The sequence below is a fragment of the Pteropus alecto genome, unplaced genomic scaffold (assembly GCF_000325575.1).
Source record: "Pteropus alecto unplaced genomic scaffold, ASM32557v1 scaffold45, whole genome shotgun sequence".
In the NCBI taxonomy this organism is placed as follows: domain Eukaryota; kingdom Metazoa; phylum Chordata; class Mammalia; order Chiroptera; family Pteropodidae; genus Pteropus; species Pteropus alecto.
In genome coordinates this window covers 28,882,952-28,904,102 of record NW_006442491.1, presented here as the reverse complement: position 1 = coordinate 28,904,102, position 21,151 = coordinate 28,882,952, and the positions used below count along the sequence as shown (strand labels likewise).

The window sequence follows — 21,151 nt, the reverse complement described above, 5'->3', positions numbered from 1 at the left end:
CGAATTAGGAGACTCAATCTGCCACAGAAAGGATTCTGTGAGACATCCCTGCCCCCACAACAAACAGGAATGAGCCATTCAGGCCGCCTGGCGTAGTGCAGAGAACATACACTCATCGGGGTTCGAAGCCCACATCTGCCCGACACTGGCCAGGTGCCCTTGGGCTGTGCTTCTCTCTGAGTCAAACCGTGAGTGTCATTTTTTAAGTACTTACTGTCATGCCGGCCTGATTCAGGGTGCTGGGGGCACGGATAGAAACCCCAGATGTGTACAATTAATGAGTATTGAGCATATGCCGTGCACTTCTAAGCACTTTAAGTGGATTAATGTATTTGATCCTTAGGACAAACGTATGAAAAAGGTACTCATTATTTCCATTTTGCAACGAGTTAGATGAAGGAACTTGCCTAGGGTCACCCAGCCAGTTAAGCGGGAGAGATGGGAGTGAGTGCTAGGCCTTAACCACTGAGCTACATATGTAGGGTCATAAACCACCACCTGTAATAGTCTATAACATAGTAGTATGACATGATAGTGTGTTACACCCGTGTATGGCAGGGTATACTTGTGTGCAGATAGATCTGTATACCTGTCTGTAGACGTGTAGGCTGGCGCGGTTTCGTGTGCACACAGGGACAGCTAGAGGACCGTGGGATATTTCTGGCTTCCGGCTCAGTTAGGGCCAAGCTGCTGCTGGGGAATTGGCCTGCTGCTGGGAAAGAGCCTGGCTTTGGACTCAGGCAGATGTGGGTTAGAATGGTGGCTTTGCCGCTCTGGCCCTGTGGTCTTTAGTGACTTCTGGTGATGGCCCCCTTCTCAAGAGTGAGGTCTTGAGGATCAAATAAGCCATCAGCATGCTGGGCACAGGCGGCGGCAGTGGTGAAGCCGTAAGAGAATTGACCAGGTGGCTGAGGGAGGGCACCCAAGGTCCCGAGGAGCAGCTCTCACCTCACTGTCCCCTCTCTTCCTTTCAGCTCTGATTGTGGGCGGCGTCGTGGGCATCCTCTTTGCCGTTTTTTTGGTCCTGCTGCTGGTGTACCGCATGAAGAAGAAGGACGAAGGCAGCTACGACCTGGGCAAGAAACCCATCTACAAAAAAGCCCCCACCAACGAGTTCTATGCCTGAAGCTTCCTCAGGGGCACTGGCTTGGACGTGAGGGGGGTGGGAAGCCGAAGGATTTTGGAGGGTGAACAGTAAGGTAGGGGGAGGGCAACCTAATACTGTCGGCATCTCCAGCTCTGACTACGACTTAAGTGTCAGGAGAGACGTCATCTTCTACTGTTCCTGCCTGCCGCTTCTTGATCGTTCCAGCAGAAAAATGAGGCTACACTTGGCCTTTCCGAAGGCAAGTCTAGGATTGGATCATTTCTTCATTTTCCAGTTTAGAATCTAGGCCCAGCTTAGAGCCTATACTGACCATGCCTCATTCAGAGCCCCTCTGAAGCTGTCCTATGAATCCTGCTGGGGGTCCGTCCCCAGCGCCCCGCTCCCTCCTGCTCCCCTTCACAGCTGGTCCCTCTGCCAGGAACTGGGAGAAGGAACTAGAACCACCCACACCTTAAGATGTGTCTGTCAAGGGGCGCTCCTGTCCACACTACAGCAGTCTCTGTGGGTATATATCTTGGGCCATTCTAGGCTCTTTCAAGTGACTTTTTTTGGAGATCAACCTTTTTTATGTGGGGAGGGAGGGGAAGCAAGGAGGGCGGGGAGAGAAGCTGAAAGTTCACACCGAAATGAATTCGTAGAAGAGCGGGGTGTCTTTTTTGACAGTTCATTCCTTTGTGCAGAGGCTCTGCCTGGGCCAGAGCACACAGGTGCTGAGGCGTCCTCCGCTCTCTTGCACGTTTCCACAGAACCTGCTAAGTTTGTATTTTATGAGCTGTTTTTTGTTTCTGTTTCTCAAAAGTGAGAAAAGAACCAGAGATATGATTAAATGAATTCGTAGAAGAGCGGGGTGTCTTTTTTGACAGTTCATTCCTTTGTGCAGAGGCTCTGCCTGGGCCAGAGCACACAGGTGCTGAGGCATCCTCCGCTCTCTTGCACGTTTCCACAGAACCTGCTAAGTTTGTATTTTATGAACTGTTTTTTGTTTCTGTTTCTCAAAAATGAGAAAAGAACCAGAGATACGATTTTTATTAATTTTTTTTTTATTTTACTATTTATAGCTTCAGACAGGGTCTCTCTCTCCTTTTCTTTAAATCCCCTCCCCATTTTTAAAAGTATATTTTACACTCCTTTTTGTGACTTCAACCCTTTCTGAAGCTGCTTCCTCTAAGCAGCAGCTTTTGCCGAGACATAGTTTTCTAGCAGATCCCAAAATGCAATGTAAGGGATGGTGGGATATTTGTGTCTCCTTTCTTGTAATATATTATTATTCTTTCAAGGTTCTAGAAAAATAGATAAATATATTTTTTCAGGAGATAAGTGTGATATTTCCAATTTAAACTTGGCTTGCCGAGACATAGTTTTCTAGCAGATCCCAAAATGCAATGTAAGGGATGGTGGGATATTTGTGTCTCCTTTCTTGTAATATATTATTATTCTTTCAAGGTTCTAGAAAAATAGATAAATATATTTTTTCAGGAGATAAGTGTGATATTTCCAATTTGAACTTGGCTGGTTGGTTGAGTGAGTGAATTTTTATGTGGCTGAGTGGGGTTTTTGCCTCTTTCTCTTGCCCCATTCCTGGTGCCTTCTTCTCATTAGGCTAGAATAGTTCGGAGTAGACCAGTTCTACCTTCTTTCTAGCTTCTGCTTTGAGTCCAGCTGGTATTCCTTCATTTCTCCAAATTTAAGAGAAAATTGAAGCGCTGCACTAGCCAATACAGTAACCACTGGCCACATGTAGCTATTTAAATCAATTAAAACGATATAAAATTACAAATCCATTTCTCAGTTACACTAACCACATTTCAAGTGCTCAGTTGCCACGTGTGGCTAGTGGCTGCTGTAGCGAGCAGGCAGGGAGAGACCATTTCCATCTATTGGACAACACTGCTAGAGAACTAAACTGGCTTAGCGAGTCACAGCCCCAGCTTTGCTGGGATGACCTTCGTCACCCTGGGCGATGTGGGGTGGGGTTGGGGAGAGATGATGAGGCCCAAGCTCTAGAGCCTGTTATCTGACCTTCCCTCTCCAGAGAGGAGAGGCCTGGTGGCTTAGCCCTGTGCAGGCTGCATCTTCTGACCCCACTGTCTGGGGTTCAGGGGAATCAGTCTTGCTTCCCACACCCTTCACCCCCATACCCCAGGATTCCCAGCTGGCTGGGTCCTTTTCTCTACCAAACCCCACCCCCGTGTCCTTTCCTCTGGCTGTGTTGGGAGTGAGCACTCACATTGTTGTCTGTTACTGATTTTTGATAAAAAGGTAATAAAACTTGGTACTTTCTAGATCACCTGCCTCTGTGATTTTTAAGTTCATAAGAAGTCAACTTTTCTGGGCTCTTGTCCCTCCCTTGATATCGATGGAGCCTGGGATAACTGCCCTGACTGAATGCCCTTTGGGGTGCCAGACACTCAGGGACAGAAATATAAGGAGTCAGGAAAGGACCTGGAGGGGAAGAAAGTTAGAGCAGGCACGTGTGGCCTTGTGGGGCGTGTGGCCTGTGAGTTGTGTCTCACCTACCTAGGCCAGTCATATGTGTTTACAAAACAAACACGAAAGTCCTTGGATTAGTCACCACCTATAAAAATGAGATCATCTCCCATAAAAATCCAGATTCCTTGCTTGTCTTAGGGAAAATAAGGTTTGACAGCTCTCAGGGTGCAGGGCGGCAGTTGGCAGTTGCTGACAGCTGGAGCCCATCTGGACGTGGTCCTCGGCCTCGCCAGTCCCCTTCCACTAGCTTCTCTCATGTCACCTGCTTGGCCTCAGCAGGCACTGTAGTTGGCAGACTCTAAATGTGTCAATCTTTGTAACCCTGGTAAGTGGGTAAGATCCTTTAGATCAAGGGACCCTCTGCCCTTAGCTTGTCTGTGCAAATTAAAACCTTAATCCCAGGGCTCTGGATTTTCATGGTCTTTCCTTGGTGCCATGTTGGCTCAGTGCTTCCCTAGGGTTGGGGAGAAGATGGGAAGAGGAACTGGTAGTGGAAGCAAACCCCCATGTCACACGCGTGTGCCAGGAACCCATTCTGTTTTACACATGGACCCGTTTAATTGTTACGATAATCACAGAGTGGGTGCTGTTAGCATCCCTATTTTACAGATGGGGAAACTGCAGCTAAGACGTTAAATAACTTGCCCTAATTGATACAGCTACCAAGGACAGAGGCAGGATTTGAACCCAGGCAGGTGAGTTCTAGAGTCTGCTCGTAACCAAACTGCCAATCTTAGAAGGTTTATGTCACCCAAAGCCCCCTTCACTGGGGGGCTCACTTGCACGTCTGGCAAGCTGGTGCTGGCTGTTGGCAGGAGACCTCAGTTCCATACTATTTAGACCCCATGGGGCTGTTTGAGTGTCCTCAAGATAGCATCTGGCTTTTCCCATAGAGTGATCCAATGGAGACAGTGGAAGTCACACGCTGTCATTTCTGCAATATCCTATTGGTCCCACAGATCAGCCTTGCAAGAGGGGACTACAGAAGGGCAGGGCACAAGACTGCATAGCAAATTATTGGCAAGGGAACATCTATTTGGTTCTCCCACACCCCGTGAAGGAATCGCCCCGTGCAGTGGGCAGTTCTGCTGCCTCAGAAGATGGGCAGGATCATAAACAAAAATGGCCCAGTGTTGTCCAAAACCCACTTTGCATCCCTGCTCAATTCTCAGAAATGATTTTACTCCAAGTTCTACCCAGAGCTAGCTCTCCAGATAAATGAACCCCTGTTCAGAGTTTTGGAGATAGGCAGAATTCTAAAATGGCCCCCAAGATTTCTGCCCCTTGGTGTCTACAATTAGGTTCCATTAGATAGCAAAGGTGAAGGTATTTTGCAGATGTACTTAAGGTCCCAAATGAATCGATTTTTGAGTTAGCGAAAAGGGAGATTATCCGGGGTGGGCCAGACTGAATCAGTCGGAAGCCCTTAGAAGAGGGTCTGGTACTGTCCCGATAGGAATGATGCTCTCTTGTTGACCTTGAGTTTTACAGCTACAAAGAAATGAATTTTACCCACCACCCTGTGAGCTTGGAAGAGGACCCTGTGCCTCAAAGAGACTGAAGCCCTGGCTTGATTATAGCACAGGAGACTGGGACAATAAACGCATGTTGATTTAACCCACTACATTTGTGGTAACTTGTTACACAACAGAGAAAACTAACATAGGAAGGTCATTACCACCCCCCTGGACCATCGATTTCTCCATCTGTTAGGTGGAGAGAGACTGGAGTATTTAGATTATCTCTAAAAGTGCTTCTGGAGTAGCAACGACAGCAGTTAGCCCATATAAAGTGGTTACCACGGGCCAGGCCGTGTTGAAAGTGCTTTACATATATTAATTATTTTATTCCTCATGACATCCTATGAAACAAATACAATTATCCCCATTTATAGAAGAGGAAACTGAGGCACAGAGAGGTTAAGTGATTTTGAACTTGTCAATCTCACCTATTAGGGTATACTGCTTTGACTCTGAGACGGCTGTTGTCTGAAAAGTCACCATGAGATCTACATTTCTTCATTTTAAGGTGACTCCTCTGAAAATACATATGAGGAATTAGTATGAGCAGAAATATATGTATATGCCGGGACAAAACCAGCCACGCCCAGGACACTTCTCCCCAGGGTGGGGTGCTAATGGTGCACTTATAGACCCCAGCTGGCGGGGCGGGGAGGATATACTGAATCAGATAGTAACTTGGGAATGAGTTTGGCAGAGTGGGCCACACTTCAATGCTTCAACACCAAAGTGAGTTCATAAAGAACTTGGTCAGGAGGCTTTGCCTCCCTCTCCCATCCCCACTCCCTCCTCCACTCCCTTCCAAGTGGCCAGCAGCCAGCTACAACAGGTGTTTACCACTTCACCACAGCTGCTCCGCCTGCCTTTGTCCCTTGAGGTCTGGAACGAAACCAAACCTGACTAGGGGGACTTTATTGGTGAGTATGGTCAGGACTGACCCTTGCAAAACTTATTAGATAATGTGTTATTGGTTCTGCTCCTCTCAAAGCCACTTCCTCTTTCTCTCACCATCTTCACAGTCTAGGCCTTGAGCAGCCCTTATCCTCCCAAGGGAGGAAGGTGTCTGAGAATTTTACCCACACTGTGGTTATGAGTTTCTCTTTGAGAAAACCCAATTTAAAAGAAACAGGGGGCGGGGGAGAGACAGAGAGGGAGAGAGAGAGAGAGAGAGACAGAGACAGACACAGAGACAGATAGAGAGGGAGATAAACTCAGAGGCCCATGCTTAAACCAGAAGATTAGATTGCTCGTAGTGGAACATCAAGCAGCATGAGAACTGGTAAACTGGGAGACTTTGGAACAGAGATTTTGTTAGATTTTACAATGTGCCCTATCCCCCACTCCCCACCCCTGTAACACACACACTCTACCTACACCTAAAAGCAAATTAAAGAGTATTAAAGGCTACTAGGTAGAGAATTAAAAGAACCTCAGAGCCACACACTTAGTATCCTGAGTATAGGATTCAAATCAGGCTCTGCAATCGACTTGCTCTCAGAGCTTCGTGGGTCTTCTCTCTCAGAGTCTCAGTTTCCCTATCTGTAAAATGAGGAGGAAATATGGACGAAGGCGATGATTCTCAACCCTGGGAGATTCCGATCCCGAGAGCTTGAAAGTTAAACTTGTCTTTTCTGGACGCTAACAGTTTCAAGATAAACAAAACTCGATTCTTGGGAAGGAAACTGTGCCATCTGCTGGTTTCACTTTGCACTTGCAATTTCCAAGTGTCTGCCAAGGCAATTTGGTATTTATTGAGCCTCAACTCAAAGTTCGAGGCAGTGTCCTGAACCCTCCAGGGCATGCAGCAGTGAGCTCTTTTCCACCTGAAGTTCACTGTCTAGAGGTCACATTTGATACGTACATAAAGTCCTTTGATCCAAGGCAAAAGTGCAGAGAGAAGACAGAGCTACACGGCTGAACCTGGGTTTTCAGGTCAACCTAGGTTCTTGGCTTCCAACACTCCTGCCTTGTGGAGTGGCAAAGGAAGTCCTTGAGGGCAGGGCAGGAAGGGCCCTTGAGCCCCAACTTCCTGGGTAATGCACTGTGAAACTCCACTTAATCTTCTTCTGGGTGGTTTCCTGCTTCAACATCATCACAGGCAATGACCTTGAGCTCTCCTGAGGCGTTTGCTCACATGGAGGACGTATCCCATGCAACTTGTGCCCTGCATTCCTCCACCAGGATTCACTCTCAGAGACCATGAGAGGCTTTGAACAAGCTGCTTCTTCCCCATCATGGTGGGGTCAGACTGCTGATGGAGACTTTAGGGAGTCTGGAGGGCAAACCCCTTGGGAAACTTCAGCATCTTTTTTTCTCACGGGGCTTTCCATGTTCTGGGGGAGGAGTTTTGCATGAAATGAACTTCTTAGAGTTGAAGGAAGGGCCTGGGGGGCGGGGAGTGAGAGCCCTGAACCCACATTTCAGACCAGTTCTCCCCATTTGGCACCACCAGCAGCTGGGACAGGTAGCTGTCACCCGTGATATCTCTGTCCCTGGTTCCAGCGGCCGGAGCTAGGATCCTGCTTGGTTCTTCTGCTTCTCTGTAGAACACAGACCAGGCAGAAGGTGGAAAGGCTGGGTAGGGGTGGCCTGTGACTTGGTCCCCAGGCCCCATGCAGAGAAGGTCCTCTCTCAACTGGGTTATTGCTCAGTTGATCCCAAGAGTTCTGCCTGGAGTTGTCTCAGGAAAGTTTCGTTCTGTGTCCTGTGTTTGCTTCTCGGCCCGGGGTGCATCTTTGCTTGGGGTAGGGGGATAGCTAGTAAGGTAACTTATCACAAGAGCCCAGGGTAGAGGCAGGGGTCAGGGACAGGGGTCAGAGATGCCAGCTGCTTCTGAACCCCATTCCTTCTCTATAAAAGATCAAAAAGATAGGCTCTCTGTTCCATCAAACTGTGGTTCCTTCCTCTCTCTGTGAGTGAAGGTGGGGAAGTACTGGGCCCCTCCCTCTTGGGCAGGTGGGTCATACAGATCAGACTCTGCCTTAGATTGGGGTGCTGCTAGCACAGCAGAGGGATCCCTGATCCTCAGAACTGCATCCTACTGGATATGTGAATAAAGTACCCGAGTGGACAGTTAAGATGGCAGGACTTACCCACTGACCCAGGCACCTGCCCAGCCACCAAAGCTGTGAGCCAGAGAGCAAACATAGGCCAGGGTGCTATGCCTGGCTCCAGCCATAGGGAGTACCAAGAGGGGCAGGTCTTTGTGTTTCAGGGTGGAACTCAGTGCTCCATGCAGGACCTGGTGCTCCAGGTAGGACTTGGTGTTGCAGTGAGCCCCATGCTTCAGGTGAGACCTCGTGCCCTAGGAGAGACGTGGTGCTCCAGGCGGAACTCAGTGCTCCAGGCCGGACTTGTGCTTGAGGTTAAGACTCAGTACTCCGGTCAGGATCTGCAGATCCTGGGCTTGCAGGCCATGTCTGGGTGTGTGAAACTATGTGTTTTCTTTTCAAGAGGAAAGAAGAGAAAACAGCTTCCTGGCTTGGCTCCTCAGAGTGTGAAACCGTCTGTGAGACACACACACAGAAAGAGAGACAAAGATGGAGGAATAGGGACACACAACTAGAGATCGACAAAGTTCCTGAGGGAGAGAGACAGAGATGGATTTAGAGATCGAACAGAGACAAAGGCAGGGAGAGCCGCCCTCGTGCCTGGACGCAAAGAATGCACCACTCGGGTGGTGTCTTCCTAGATGTCAAAGGAGGAGCGAGTGACCTATGTAAGAACAGCAGGGCCGAGTTTCTATGGCGAGAGCCTTCTGCTGCTGAAACGTTGGCCTTCTCTTCCGCAGCAAAGGATGCAGAGGACAGAGCCTAGGACCCCAGAAAACCGGCATGGGGACGGGCCTGGGCGCGCCTAAGTCTGGATGAAGAGGTGGAAGTTGGTGCGCGTGAACTCGTGGTGGATGCTTTCGAGGAGCGTGTCGGCGTCGGCGTCGGCGTCGGGGTCGGTGGCGGGCTCCGCGACGCCCGAGGGGCCCGGACGCGCGCTGTATTCCGGGGTGTAGGTGAAGGAGAACGCGCTGGGGTAGAAGAGGCCGTCGGCGCGCACCAGGCTCACCGCCACCGTGATGGGCGTGCGCAGCCAGCGCCAGTCGCTGCTGAAGGTGGCCACGTCGGGCACCACGCACACCAGGGACCGCGGGCTCCTAGGGGTGGGGCACGGGGGTGAGGGCTGCAGTGACATCACTTAGAGCTAATGACAGGCGCGCCCCTCGTCCACTGCCCCGGGGCCTAAAGGAGGCCCCACCTCCGTACCTGTACATGGTTTCGGCCTCCACGTCCCCGAACCACACCTTGAGCTCCGCGTGGAAGTTCTCTCCGTGAAGCTCCAGCGTGGCCACGTCGCCCCCGCCACTCAGCTGGCGGAGGGTGAGACCAGGTCGTGTGGGGAAAGGAGTGGCCAAGGCCCTGCTGCTCTCCTTCGCCAGCCCAGCCCGCCAGCGCCCCCCAGCGCCCGGATTCACCTCGAGGGTGCGGATGAGGGGCACCGGAGTGACCGGCTCCCGGGTACACGCCAGGCTGGTGCTGAAGGAGAATTCCACCGACTCCGTCCCGATAATGGTCCAGCAAGAGCTGTCGTTGAGCAGCGCCCTGTTCGCCTCCTTAGGGCAGGGGGAGGCCTGAGAGGAGATCGGAGGGGACGGGGCAGAAGCTTCTGAGGGTGGCCACCAGCGTGGGGGACCCCGCATGGTGCCTGGGCTTACGCCTTCCGGGTTCCAGTCCCCGGCTCTGCGGTTTACCTGCCCTGTCAGCTTGGACAAGACCCTTCAGTTCCCTCGGAGTTAAATAAGTTCGCTGGACGAGCTGGTTTCTATTTCTTAGGATTCTAGAATTCTGTTTGTTGACACTGTGCAATTCTATGCCTTAACATTCTACAATTTTAAAATTCTTTGGGAGGAATATTGCTCAATAATGTTATTTTCTACATATTTTGAGATTCTCTGTCAACATTCTATGATAATTTTCTTTGGGGAGTAGTATTGCTTAATAATAATAATAATCTTTCACATTCTACATTTCTGTCTCAACATTTTATGATTTTAATAGTCTTTGCTCAATAATCCTCAGTACTATTACTCATTATGTATTTACATTCTACCATTTCACATCCTAATATTCTATGACTCTAATATTCTTTGGGAAGGAGTATTGCTCAATGATATTATTGCTATTTTCCCTCCATTCTCTGATTCTGTCCTAATTATCTATGATTCTACCATTCCATGGGAGGCAGTATGGCTCAGTAAGGAGCAGCCATTATGATGATGATGGTCTTACAGACTATGGTTCTCTGGGTTCTGACTTTCTAGGATGCTTGGTGTTGATATGCCCTGCTTCTCACCTGGAACTGCACCACCTTCTCTGTGGCGAGACATAAGTAGGTGCCACCGCCTCCGGAAGGACCACCTGGAAACTGAAAGGCACACTTGTGCAGTTGGGAGATGGGCTCGTCTACGTCGAGGAGAGCACACTGTTTGGTTACTTTGCGGATGATCTACAACAGAAGGGTGGCAGGAAGTGGGGCAGCAAGGCGCCTGGCTGCTCAGAGGCCACCTTCCCAGTCCGCTTTTTGCTACTCCAATAGCCATGCCAGCCCTTTACCTCCATCCAGCTCCACAAAGCACTGAGTGTCTTGGCTGAGAATTGAATAGATGTCATCATGCTTTGCGCCCTCACCCTCCAGCCCTGCCCATGTGGGTCATACCTTCTGCATGGATCTGGGAGGGGGGGGAGGGCTCCCTTCTCATACCATAGGAGGTAGTGTGATGCCCGTGACGGTGCAGACGAGCTGCACCAGGGAGCCATAGCGGATGTAGCCCTCTCGAGGTGGGAAGTCTCCCTGAGAACAGTGGTCATCAGCTGGGGATGAAAGGAAGGGAGGAACAAGAAAGGAGAGTTTCAGGAGGCCCCAAGTTTCTGCCCCAAACCCTGCCTTTCTTGCCTCTGGTTCCACCCCACATCACACATGAATCTTGTGGGTGGCGTTGGCACATAGGGAGGCAGTTAAGCCTGAAAGTTCTTATCCTGGAGGGGTCATCCTTGAAAATGTCTGCCCCCTGGCGTGGGGGCTGAGGTGAGGAAATGGGCTGGACATGAGTCAGAAGAGCTTGGATCAGCCACCCACCCACGCACTAGGAACTTTGGCAAGTCTTTTTGTGTTTCAAAGCCTCAGTTCCAAGGGCAGAGTCTACCTTCCTTAAGCAGTTGCTGTGAAGATTAAATAAGCTAATGCATGTGAAGTGCCCAGCCCTGATCCGCTGCCTCAATTACCCAGGTGGAGAGTGAAGGCAGCCCACTGGCGTGCGCTGGCCACGAAGGCCCCGTCCTCCACAGAGAGGTAGCGCGTGGAGACCGTCTGGGAGCGCAGGCGGTTGAAGAGGGAGACCTTGGAGCCCGAGGATATGCACACTGTGAGGGGAGGTGGAATCAGTGCCCTGGCCCATCTTGGTCCCTGGGATTTGCCAGACATATCTGAAGCGCTGTCCCCTGTGCCAGTCTGGCTCATTGGCCACTGGCCCAGATACACTTGCTATTCATATTTCACAGTTATTTATCTCAAACCTGCCCTGGTCCTACTCCTGCATGTTTGCCTGTTCCCTTTGACTGCCTGGGCATCCTGTAGTGCAATAAACAGAATTTTATCAAGTATTCACTAAGTGACTACTTTGTGGCAGGCACCATGCTGGGTACTGGGCACCAAAGGGTGAATTAGATCCAGTTTTGCTCTGGAGGAAATTGCAGTCTTAGAGCGGAGATAGGAACATAAAAATAAAAGTTCAGGATGATGTGGTGTGGGCCGGGCTAAGGAGGGCTTCCTGGAGGAGGTTATACACTCAGCTGGGGAGCATGAAGTAGATAGGAGTTGCACAGGAGGCTGCATAAGCAGAGGCCATATGGTGTGAAATAGCAGTACAATGTCTCTAGGGCATGACTCTGATCTCTTCCAGCCTATCACATACACAGAGCCACAGTTTTGTTTTCTGATTGGACTTTGACCCCCTGGCGAGGGAGCTCTGGGTCATCTCCCTCTCTCCCCTCACAGTGCTAGGCATACTGTGTTCAAGTTATACTTAGCCCAAGTTCCATTGAATAATGACTAACCTTTCTCATGTGTCAGGTACTGTTTTAAATGCTTTATAAGTATTAGCTCATTTGAGTCTCTCAACAACCCTCTGAAGTAAATAATATCTCTATTTAAAAGGTCAACTTGCTGAAAATCACATGACTAGCGAAGGGCAGAGCCAGATTCAAAGCCAGGCTGCCTGGTTCCAAGATCCGCATCGCACCCACCACACTATACCACTTACTCCTCTCTGGTCCCTTCCCGATACCAAGGGCCAGCCACAGCACTGCCCGGATCTGAGACATTCTCAGATTTTTAACAGACAGAAACTAAGTATGGTGTAGGGGTAGGAGCTGGGCTCCAGAGTTACAGTGACGCCAGTCGAAATCCTGGCTGGGCCATTTCCTAGTTGGGCAATCTTAGGCAAGTCACCTGGAATATGATAGGCTCAAATATTTCTCAAATGAATGGATGAATGTTCCAAACCTCATTTTTCTCATCTACGACATAGGAACAATGATAGTACCTGCCTCACAGGGACACAGTGAGCATCAAATAGTGTGATGCATGTAAGTGTGCGCCTGGAAAGCCCCCTCTCCCTTCTCCGAACCCTACCTCAAACCTCCCAGCGCGAGAAGTCGTGGTGGTGTCATTGTTATTCAGGCATTGTTTTCTCTCTCATATTCTCAAAGCCCCCAGCCCTGGGATTTGTCACTTGGCACCCGGGACACTTATCTCAAACTGTCTCTTTGATCTGCTGTGCGTGTCCCCCTCCCCTAGACCGTGCGTTCCTCCAGAGCGGACACTTGCCCTTGCTTCATAGCGATCCAGCACTCAGCCCAGAGCCAGGCACAGAGCAGGCCCTGAATTTCCTCTGCCTTTTAATTGTCACTTTGAACCTGTCTTTACTTCAGCACCTGCCGGCCGTTTGAGGGGCTCCCAAGTCTGCTTTCTGCCTCCTTTCCTCCGCCCTTGCTTCTTTAACTTTTCATTCCTAGACCTACGGCGCACCAGCTCATCCAGACCCCGCCCCTTTCAGCCCAGGCTCCCCCTCACCCACTCCGACCCCACTCCTATAATCCAGGCCTATCTCCCTTCCAAACCCAGGGGTTCCAAACTCGACTACACCTCCCCACCCTGCCCTGAACTCAGGCCCTGCTCTGCTCACGGTCGGTGTTTTTCAGCGACTGCTTCTTCTGAGAGGGCTTCGAGATGACCTTGATAAGGCGGCTGTGGAAGGTGCCCAGCTCCCGGCCTCCTCGTAGCACAAGCCGCAGCACCAGCCGGAAATGCTTCCTTTTGTCTGCATCTGAGATGTATAGGGTCTTGGCGCAACCGAATTCCTACGGAGTTCGCGGGGATAAGGCCGGCTGGTCTCAGGCCTCCTCTACGGGATGAACCGACCTCCCCTCGTTATGTGAGGTTCGCCCCGTCGGACGTGACGTGAGCGGCACGATCCGAGCTCTCGATCGCACCCTCCATGCAGAATCCCGGTCTCCCAGCCTCCATACCTATCTCTCGGCTTCTGCACGGGAGTAAATGAGCCCTCCTCCCGAGAGGAGAGGCAAGGATGGGAGCAGGAATAGGACCTCCTCCCATGCACTCTCACCCTGGAGTCCGGCTGCTCCTCGAAATTTAACTTCTGCGTCTCGGCGGCGCTGCCAGATGCGCCGTCCAGTCCCATGTAACCGCAGACCGTGGACCCCGTCTCCCCTGATGGAAAGGGAGGCGAGGGCGCGCTGGAAGGACTTGGGGCGGACTCCGGTGCCAGGCAAGCCTTGTTTTCGCCGCCAGAGGGCGCGGCGAGACCGAGCCTGCGAACCGCCCCGCTCCCAGGTCCTTCTGCATCGTATCCCTACCGAAGGAGGCGACCACAGCCCTGGAGTCCTCCCTCACCTTGGCCCTGCACTGGCTTCACCCTCCAGCCGGGACCTGTGAGGTAGACACAGGGCGGGGGGCAGAAGAACCTGTGGAGACATATAAGTGCTGGACTCGTGTATCATCTCCACTCGGCTGTCTTGCAGGCAACTCAAAGGTAGCAGAAACCGGAAAAAATCCTTGATTCACGCCTCTCACCACCTTCCCCAGGCTTCTCCATGACTGTGAATTCCATTAACATCTGAAACTTATTTTATTACTCCGTCATTCAACCCATCAGTAAGTCCTATCCATACACCTTCAAAACATATCCAAAACCCCCTGGCTTCTTACACCTTCCACCTTCGTCCCACCTGCCTTCACTCTATCAGAAACACCGCATCAGCTTTCCAACTCCTGCTTCCACTCCTCCACCTTCAACTTGTTTCCCCACCCAGCAGCCAGATTGCCTTTTTTTTATTTTTAAAGGCATGAGTCAATCATGTTACTCATCCTCTTAAAATTCTCCAATGGTTTAAAGTCAAAGTCCTCACATGATCTGGCCCCTGCCTACCTCTCAGACTTTATTTCCTAGAACCCCTTTCCCTTCTCTAATTCCAGCCACTCTAACTTCTTTCCTACCTCACGCAGGCGGAGTTGGTACAGCCTCAACATCTGTGCATTTTCTGTTCCTCCTAATTGGGAGACCCTTTCCCCAGATTTCCTCCTGCCTCGCTCCATTTTCACACTCAGGTCTCAGTTCAGATGTCACTTTGACCTTTCTAGCTAAAGTACCCTCTCCTTCGGTTTCTGTCACATTGCACCACTCTCATCACAATCTGGAAGTATCTCGTTCACTGATACGTGAGGACTTTATTGTCTGTCTCTTTTCACACTGGAGTGGAGATGACATGAGAACAGGGACTGTGTCTGTGTTATTCAGCTGTATGCCTAGTGCCCGGAGATGCCCAGAGAGCCTGGCACAGGATAAGCACTCAGTTAGTAGTGATTGAATGAAAGTATGAATGAATAGGTGAGTGAGTAAATGAACGGGGACTGTAGATTCCCAGGAAGGTTCTGCTAAGATCAAAGTGGGGACTAGTAGTGACGGAAGGAAAAGGCCCCTGATCGGCCAATAGCTGAGCCCCCAGCCCTCCCCAGGTTCTAAAAGACACTAAATGGCGGTGCGGGGGGAGGGGCATAAGGCTGAAGGCCTCGAGGGCCTGGGAGGGGCTACTGAGGCACCTACCGCTTCTCATTTCCGTATGATTTCTGGGCCACCTTGGCGTGAAGGATCCGCACGGTCTGCCCGCACTGCTGCTGCAGGCACCGGCGTACGTCTTCCCTTAGGACTGTGGCGCGCTCAGGGGATGACCTGGGAGGCACGGAGCCGGGAGCTTCAGGGTCCCAGAACGCGCAGGTTGAATGAAATGAAGTTCTAGTGCTGCCCACTCCCAGTCAAGGCGGGGAAGTGTCAGGCAAGGGAAAGGAGGCGTGCAAGTCGTGGGCTAAATATTTGGGCTGCGCCGTGCTCAATGAGGCCTGCACCAAGCCCATCGGGACCACCCAAGCACCACTCCGCAAGTCTGGCTCCATGCCCATGGCAGCCTGGAGGATTGGGGAGAGGCCCAGTGGCACAAAGGCCGCACTTGTGCTGGCCTTGTAAAAGAGGCAGAGTATGTGACGGCACTAGCTTCCCTGAACCCTAAGGGGACCCACCCCAGTGAAGTCTTGATGTCAAGGGCGAAGAGCCTTTGCTAGAACCCCGGACCAGCGTGCTCTCTTGCCTGCCTGTAGTTACCTGCAAACATGGAAGGGCCCCCAAACCGCATCCCATGGATCTTGGGGAAAACATTTGAATTTTTCTGGGATCAAAGCAATATTCCTTCTTCACTTTCTCCCAAGAGAAGGGGCCTGTTACCGCCTCAGCTTTGCTCCTCTTGATCACAAGGCCTCCATCGACTCTGGGGAGTGGGCCAGTCAGAGCCTAGGGGCCTGGTGGCTTCTCAGCCTGGGGGTTTTGGTGGATGAAGGCAAATGGGCCTAAGACTTAAGCAACTGCGGGGAACATGTAAAGGAGTCCGCGATGACAGAGATTTAAGGGACCACCAGGTGGGGACGGGGAGAGCCATGAACCCTGTCCGTCCTGAATCCTCCACCCTCTTGGCAGGACCAGTGTCCACGGTCTCTCCTCACTCCTGGAGGGGGCATCGGAGCGCAAGAGGCGGGCTGCGTCCTGGGCAGCGGGGCCCGGCAGCCGGGGCCCGGCAGCCGGGGCCCAGCCAGGTCCGCTCCGCCCCTTGGGGCTCTCCTCGGGAAAGTGGCTCGGAGGCCTCCAACGCATTCCGGCTGCGGAGAGGGTAGCCGCCCAGCCACCCGCTCTACCAAATTCCGGCCCCGCCCCCCGCCTCTGCGGCTCCCCAGGGTAGCGGGAGCAGGGGGCGCCGCTCTGGCCCCGCCCCGGGACACAGAGGAAGGGGGATCGCCCTGCCAGTGGGAGGGGTCGCAGCCGGAGCTCCCCCTCCCCACACGCCGGGCTGGGTTAAATGCGGCCGCCGCCTCCGCTCGCTCCAGCTGCCTGGCAGTCCCCACTTCGGGCACGCTGCCCGCGCCGTTACCTGCTCCAACTGCCCGGGAGGCTCCGCCCGTCGGCTCCGCTCAGCGGCCGCGCCTCTGAGTTGTCCAGCAGGCTCAGGTGAGTCAAAGGGCCTGGGGGCGCTGAGGGGTCTGCGGGGGAGCAGACGGCCAGCCAGACCAGGCGCCGGTACTTAACCGCGCTGCACCGCCTAGGGGGGCCGCTTCTGACCTGCCGTGCCCTTCTCTACTTCTGTGGTGTCCTTTCCAAATTGAGCCCCCAGCAGCAAAGCCACTCAAATGGGGAGGGAATATTTTCCCTAATTGCCTCCCTCCAAGAAGCCCCAGGAACGTCCTCAAGGTATTGACTCTTCAGCCAAGCCTTGAGGAATTATTCACAGAATTTCCCCCCTTCCGAACCACTTTCGCCACCCTATGGGCATTTACAGATCTTTCATTTAAACGCAGGGGTTAGTTAGCCCCTCAGAGGAGCTCTGGGTTCTAGCATCTGCCTTGTCACCACGTTGCTGTGTGTCCTTGAGTGAGACACTACCCTCTCTGGACCTGGTTTCTTCCTCTGTAGAATGAAGGGGTTGGAAAGGTGATGGACTTTGAGGCAGCTGCTATTTTCATTTTCTAGAGTTTCTGGGGTAGAGCTGGGGTGCCAGAGGAGATGTTGGCTCAGGCAAAGAGCAGGATAAGATGGACCTTAATCAAGATTTGGGGGCCCAGAGGCTTCTGCAGGTGGGAAAGGGTGGGAGATGGCAAAGGCCCCCTGTGTCTTTACCCACATACTCCCGAAGGGTCCTGGCCTCGGCTATGGCCCAAGCTAGAGAAAGCATTCTGCACCCTCCCACCTCCAGCAGCTGGCACATCTGGCTTAGTCACCCTCCCACGATGGACTCTGCCAGAGGGATTTTTGTTCCTCTACCAGGCCCGAAAGGCGAAGGCGGAGAAGATCCGGGACCGGAAGGCCGCCTAGAGTGAGCGGCAGGCACCCGACCTTACTCAGAATAGGCTCATTCACGGAATTGGGGGGAGGGGCGGGGCTGCGGTTGGGTTAGGGGCGGCTGGCCCCCTCTGCCATGAGACAGCAACAGAGAAATGGCTAAGGCAGCTTTAGCATGGGGCGGAGGGGTGGGGGTGGGAAGGCAGGGAGCAGAGGGAGTGAATGGAAGGACAAGAGGCTCAGTGGTTCCTATGCGCCAGGTTGCCAGGCAGCTCAGAGGGAGAAGGGGAGTCAGGACTCGCAGGTTCTTTTGTAGCTCAGCGAGCCGCCTTCTTGAGCCTCACTTTTCCCATCTGTACAATGGGAGTCTTTCTTGATTCTCGAGGGGTGTCATCAGGGCCTCAGGAGGGTGAGCGCTCACCTGCTGCCCCCACAAGGTCCATAGCCGCGCTCCGAAGCCCCCGCCCTCTGGGCGCGTCCAGTGCCGCTGTCCCCAGAACCCTGTGCACTGCTGCTCCTGGGCGCTCCTCGCGCCAGATATATCCTGCCCGGCCTTATCTTCAAGGCCCCAGGGCTCCAGGTCCTCTGTTTGCTCTGAGTAGGGGCACCTGCTGGGCAGATGTTGGCTTCCCACGGCCACCTAGCCAACGCTCCCAGACCCGAGAAGGTGCCCCCTGGCGGCTTGTCCTGACAGCTGGCGGGAAGTGGAGGCGTCAAGTCGCAAGTTCAAGTGCATTTTGGCCATCTCGCTGTTCGCCCCCTCACCGAAAGGGCGCACTGCCCTCCCCAGCCGCTTGCGGTTGGGCGGTGCGTGTCTCAATACGCGCGCGCGCTTGGGTGTGTTGCAAAGACAACCATACAGAGGCTCCTCATAGGCGGAGTGTAGTCCCCTTCCCCAGATGGAGAATGGCTTCCGCCTGCAGCGGTTCTCCTTCTGGGAGAAGAGGGCGTGGAATACTTCGGCTGGTACTCGGAATCCCCTAGGCATAGGACTGTATCTTGGCGCAGCCACTTTCTCGTCGTGCGACCTTGGGTACCCGCGCTTAACTTTTCTGAGGCAGTTCCTTATCTGTACAATGGGAACAATAACAGCCTTAGTCTCATAGAATTGTCGAGAGGATTAGATGCCACAATGCATGTGATGCGTTTAACACTCTGCCTGGCATTTGTATACTTTTATCCACTATTTATTTACTACTATTCTGCAATTTTATGGAGCAGAATTCTTTGTGTTTCCCAACAAGCCCACCGGAATGAAATTTAATTATTATGAAAAATTCCAAACGTACATAAAAGTAGAGAGATTGGTAAAATAAACCCATGACCCTCCTCCCTCTCCAAGTGCCCCTCACCCCAAATGAGACTTCTGCAAATATTATTGCTTTGCTGTTTCCCTTCCTCCCTCCAGGCTCTGACACCTCCATCCTCTGTTCCCCAAGCACCATGAGGGTCCTTCCTTGCTCATCACTGCCCATGTTGCTGCTCCTTCTCCAGCCCTGGGAAACCCAGCTCCAGTTTGCAGGTGAGCTGGGGCCCAGCCCTCACCAGCAAGGGGAGGGGAACCATCTGCAGCCAGCTAAGCCTGCTGGGGAGAGAAAAGCAAGAGCTTTGGATCCACAGGGACTGGATTTGAGTTCACTACTTCGTTTTTCTGGGCCTCAGTGGCTTAGAGTGGCTTAGAGCAGCGGTCCCCAACCTTTTTGGCACCAGGGACGACCGGGGCTCCTATGAGAATCTAATGCCTGATGATCTGAGGTAGAGCTGAGGTGGAGGTGCTAGCATTGGGGAGCGGCTGCAAATATAGATGAAGCTTTGCTCACTCACCCATTGATCACCTCCTGCTCTGTGGCCCTGTCCCTAACAGGCCGAGGACTGGTACCTGTCCATGGCCCAGGGGATTGGGGACCCCTGGCTTAGAGGTAACAAAATCGGGCTCGTGTACAATATCTATTTGGTGTTAATTATTTTAAGTTAAGTGAAAAATCAGGAGCTTTCACATAAAAACCCTGATTTGAAATGCCTCTTGAAAAATCCAAGGATCTGCTAACATGAGGTCCGCATGGCTGCATGGCAACATTTGGCTGGGCCTGCCCACTTTGGGAGAGGTATGGGCTCTCTGGGTGTCCACTGTCCTACCCCACCAGTTCACTCATTTATGTTGCCTGCCTGGCCCCTATAGACATTTGAGTTTGTGGCATCCCCTTGCCCACTCCCGAATGGATAATACTTCCTCAGAATAGCCCTCAGAACTGTAGGATAGAGAATTGGTGAACTCTCCTAGCCCAGACCCTCAGCAAATGCTGGCTGAGTGTATCTAACTTGTATTTGCTAGGCTAATTCTGTATGGGCGCTGTTATGCGGGGTTAGTACCATTCTGCCTTAGGTTTCCTTGGGGTCTCTTCGGAGATGAGGCTTTGCTGACCTAAGAAATTTCCTTCCTGATCTCGCAGGTCCCAGATGCCGTACTGGGCCGCTGGATTTGGTGTTTGTGATCGACAGCTCGCGCAGCGTGCGCCCCTTCGAGTTTGAGACAATGCGGCAGTTCCTGGTGGGCCTCCTCCGCGGCCTGGACTTGGGCCCTAACGCCACGCGGGTGGGCGTGATCCAGTATTCCAGTCAAGTGCAGAGCGTCTTCCGGCTAGGGGCCTTCTTGCGCCGCGAAGATATGGAGCGTGCCATCCGCGCCCTGGTGCCCCTGGCGCAGGGCACCATGACCGGGCTGGCGATTCAGTATGCCATGAACGTGGCCTTCAGCGTGGCTGAGGGCGCGCGCCCCCCGGAGGCGCGAGTGCCTCGGGTCGCTGTCATTGTGACAGACGGGCGACCCCAGGATCGCGTAGCAGAGGTGGCGGCGCAGGCGCGCGCCCGCGGCATCGAGATCTATGCGGTAGGGGTGCAGCGCGCAGACGTGGGCTCCCTGCGTGCCATGGCGTCTCCACCGCTGGACGAACATGTCTTCCTGGTTGAGTCCTTTGACCTCATCCAGGAGTTTGGCCTCCAGTTCCAGGGCCGGCTGTGTGGTGAGTTAGGAGAACGCTGGAGCGAGGCTCGAAGTCTCCAATCGCTCAGATTCCAGGTCCCACCTCAGTAAATCCCACCTCATCCCGGGTGCGCCCGCCCATCCCAACTTTAGCCACGCCCACCAGGTACCTGAATGGCTCAGGCTTACCGCAGGTTGTGTCGGATGCCCGCTCTGCTCATTTTTGCTTAGGCTTCGCCCACCTGGAGCAACATTTGGCGTGCCCACCCACCAAGTTGAGCTGTTGTGGTTTACAGCCTTAAAGTCAAATTCCAACACCGCCTCTGAACGCAAGAAGCACCGCCCCTCAACGCTGAGAGCAACCACCCACTCTAGAGTTATGTCCCGCCCACATGGACATGACTCCGCCCACTCTGATTTTAGCTCCTCCCATAGGGCTGCAGGATCTGTTCTAGTCACACCTTGAGTCACTCCGCCCACCTCGATTTAGCATCTCTCCACCTCCTCTACCTTACCCCTGCGTAGTTCTGCCTTATCCCACTGGCACATTTAGCTTGGTGTTCCCCTCTTTTGAGCCTATTTACAGGGGTTGTTCAAGCCCTTTTCTT

The 21,151-nt window shown here is 52.7% G+C and overlaps 3 protein-coding genes and 1 long non-coding RNA gene across 5 annotated transcripts in view; 2 read left to right on the top strand and 2 right to left on the bottom strand.

Moving 5' to 3' along the window:
* SDC4 (syndecan 4) overlaps positions 1–1,345 on the top strand; it is a 20,305-nt gene extending 18,960 nt beyond the window's left edge. Inside the window, exon 5 of the mRNA XM_006921850.3 lies at positions 975–1,345. Coding sequence (XP_006921912.1) covers positions 975–1,126 — 152 coding nt within the window. The 3' untranslated portion in view covers positions 1,127–1,345. The remainder of the gene's footprint in view (positions 1–974) is intronic.
* Positions 1,346–2,194: 849 nt separating this feature from the next.
* On the bottom strand, positions 2,195–2,966 carry LOC107196412. The gene is made up of 2 exons (XR_001517805.2): positions 2,614–2,966; positions 2,195–2,451 (listed from the first exon to the last, which is right to left on the bottom strand). It is a non-coding gene; the product is annotated as an uncharacterized LOC107196412 (long non-coding RNA).
* Positions 2,967–8,973: 6,007 nt separating this feature from the next.
* Positions 8,974–18,006, bottom strand: RBPJL (recombination signal binding protein for immunoglobulin kappa J region like). Of its 2 annotated transcripts, none has more exons than XM_006921848.1 (12): positions 17,985–18,006; positions 16,659–16,767; positions 15,290–15,415; positions 14,080–14,150; positions 13,793–13,896; positions 13,352–13,526; positions 11,391–11,528; positions 10,870–10,979; positions 10,462–10,614; positions 9,584–9,739; positions 9,375–9,478; positions 8,974–9,265 (listed from the first exon to the last, which is right to left on the bottom strand). In XM_006921848.1, exons 1-12 carry the CDS (start codon positions 18,004–18,006, stop codon positions 8,974–8,976), a joined length of 1,560 nt encoding a protein of 519 aa, XP_006921910.1. The 2 variants fall into 2 exon arrangements, with proteins under 2 accessions (XP_006921910.1, XP_006921911.1); XM_006921849.1 differs by having other exon boundaries at positions 8,974–9,262.
* MATN4 (matrilin 4) overlaps positions 16,591–21,151 on the top strand; it is a 12,163-nt gene continuing 7,602 nt past the window's right edge. Inside the window, exons 1-3 of the mRNA XM_025039914.1 lie at positions 16,591–16,735; positions 18,972–19,085; positions 20,014–20,583. Of these exons, the coding sequence (XP_024895682.1) occupies positions 19,007–19,085; positions 20,014–20,583 (649 nt within the window). The 5' untranslated portion in view covers positions 16,591–16,735; positions 18,972–19,006. The remainder of the gene's footprint in view (positions 16,736–18,971; positions 19,086–20,013; positions 20,584–21,151) is intronic.

Excerpts from the sequence above, each read along its gene's own strand:
- RBPJL (XM_006921848.1), bottom strand. The coding sequence starts at position 18,006 with ATGGACCTTGTGGGGGCAGCAG. Across the intron at positions 14,151-15,289 it reads TCATACGGAAATGAGAAGCG|GTTCTTCTGCCCCCCGCCCT; the intron begins GTAGGTGCCTCA and ends ATGTCTCCACAG. Across the intron at positions 9,266-9,374 it reads GAGGCCGAAACCATGTACAG|GAGCCCGCGGTCCCTGGTGT; the intron begins GTACGGAGGTGG and ends CCCCACCCCTAG.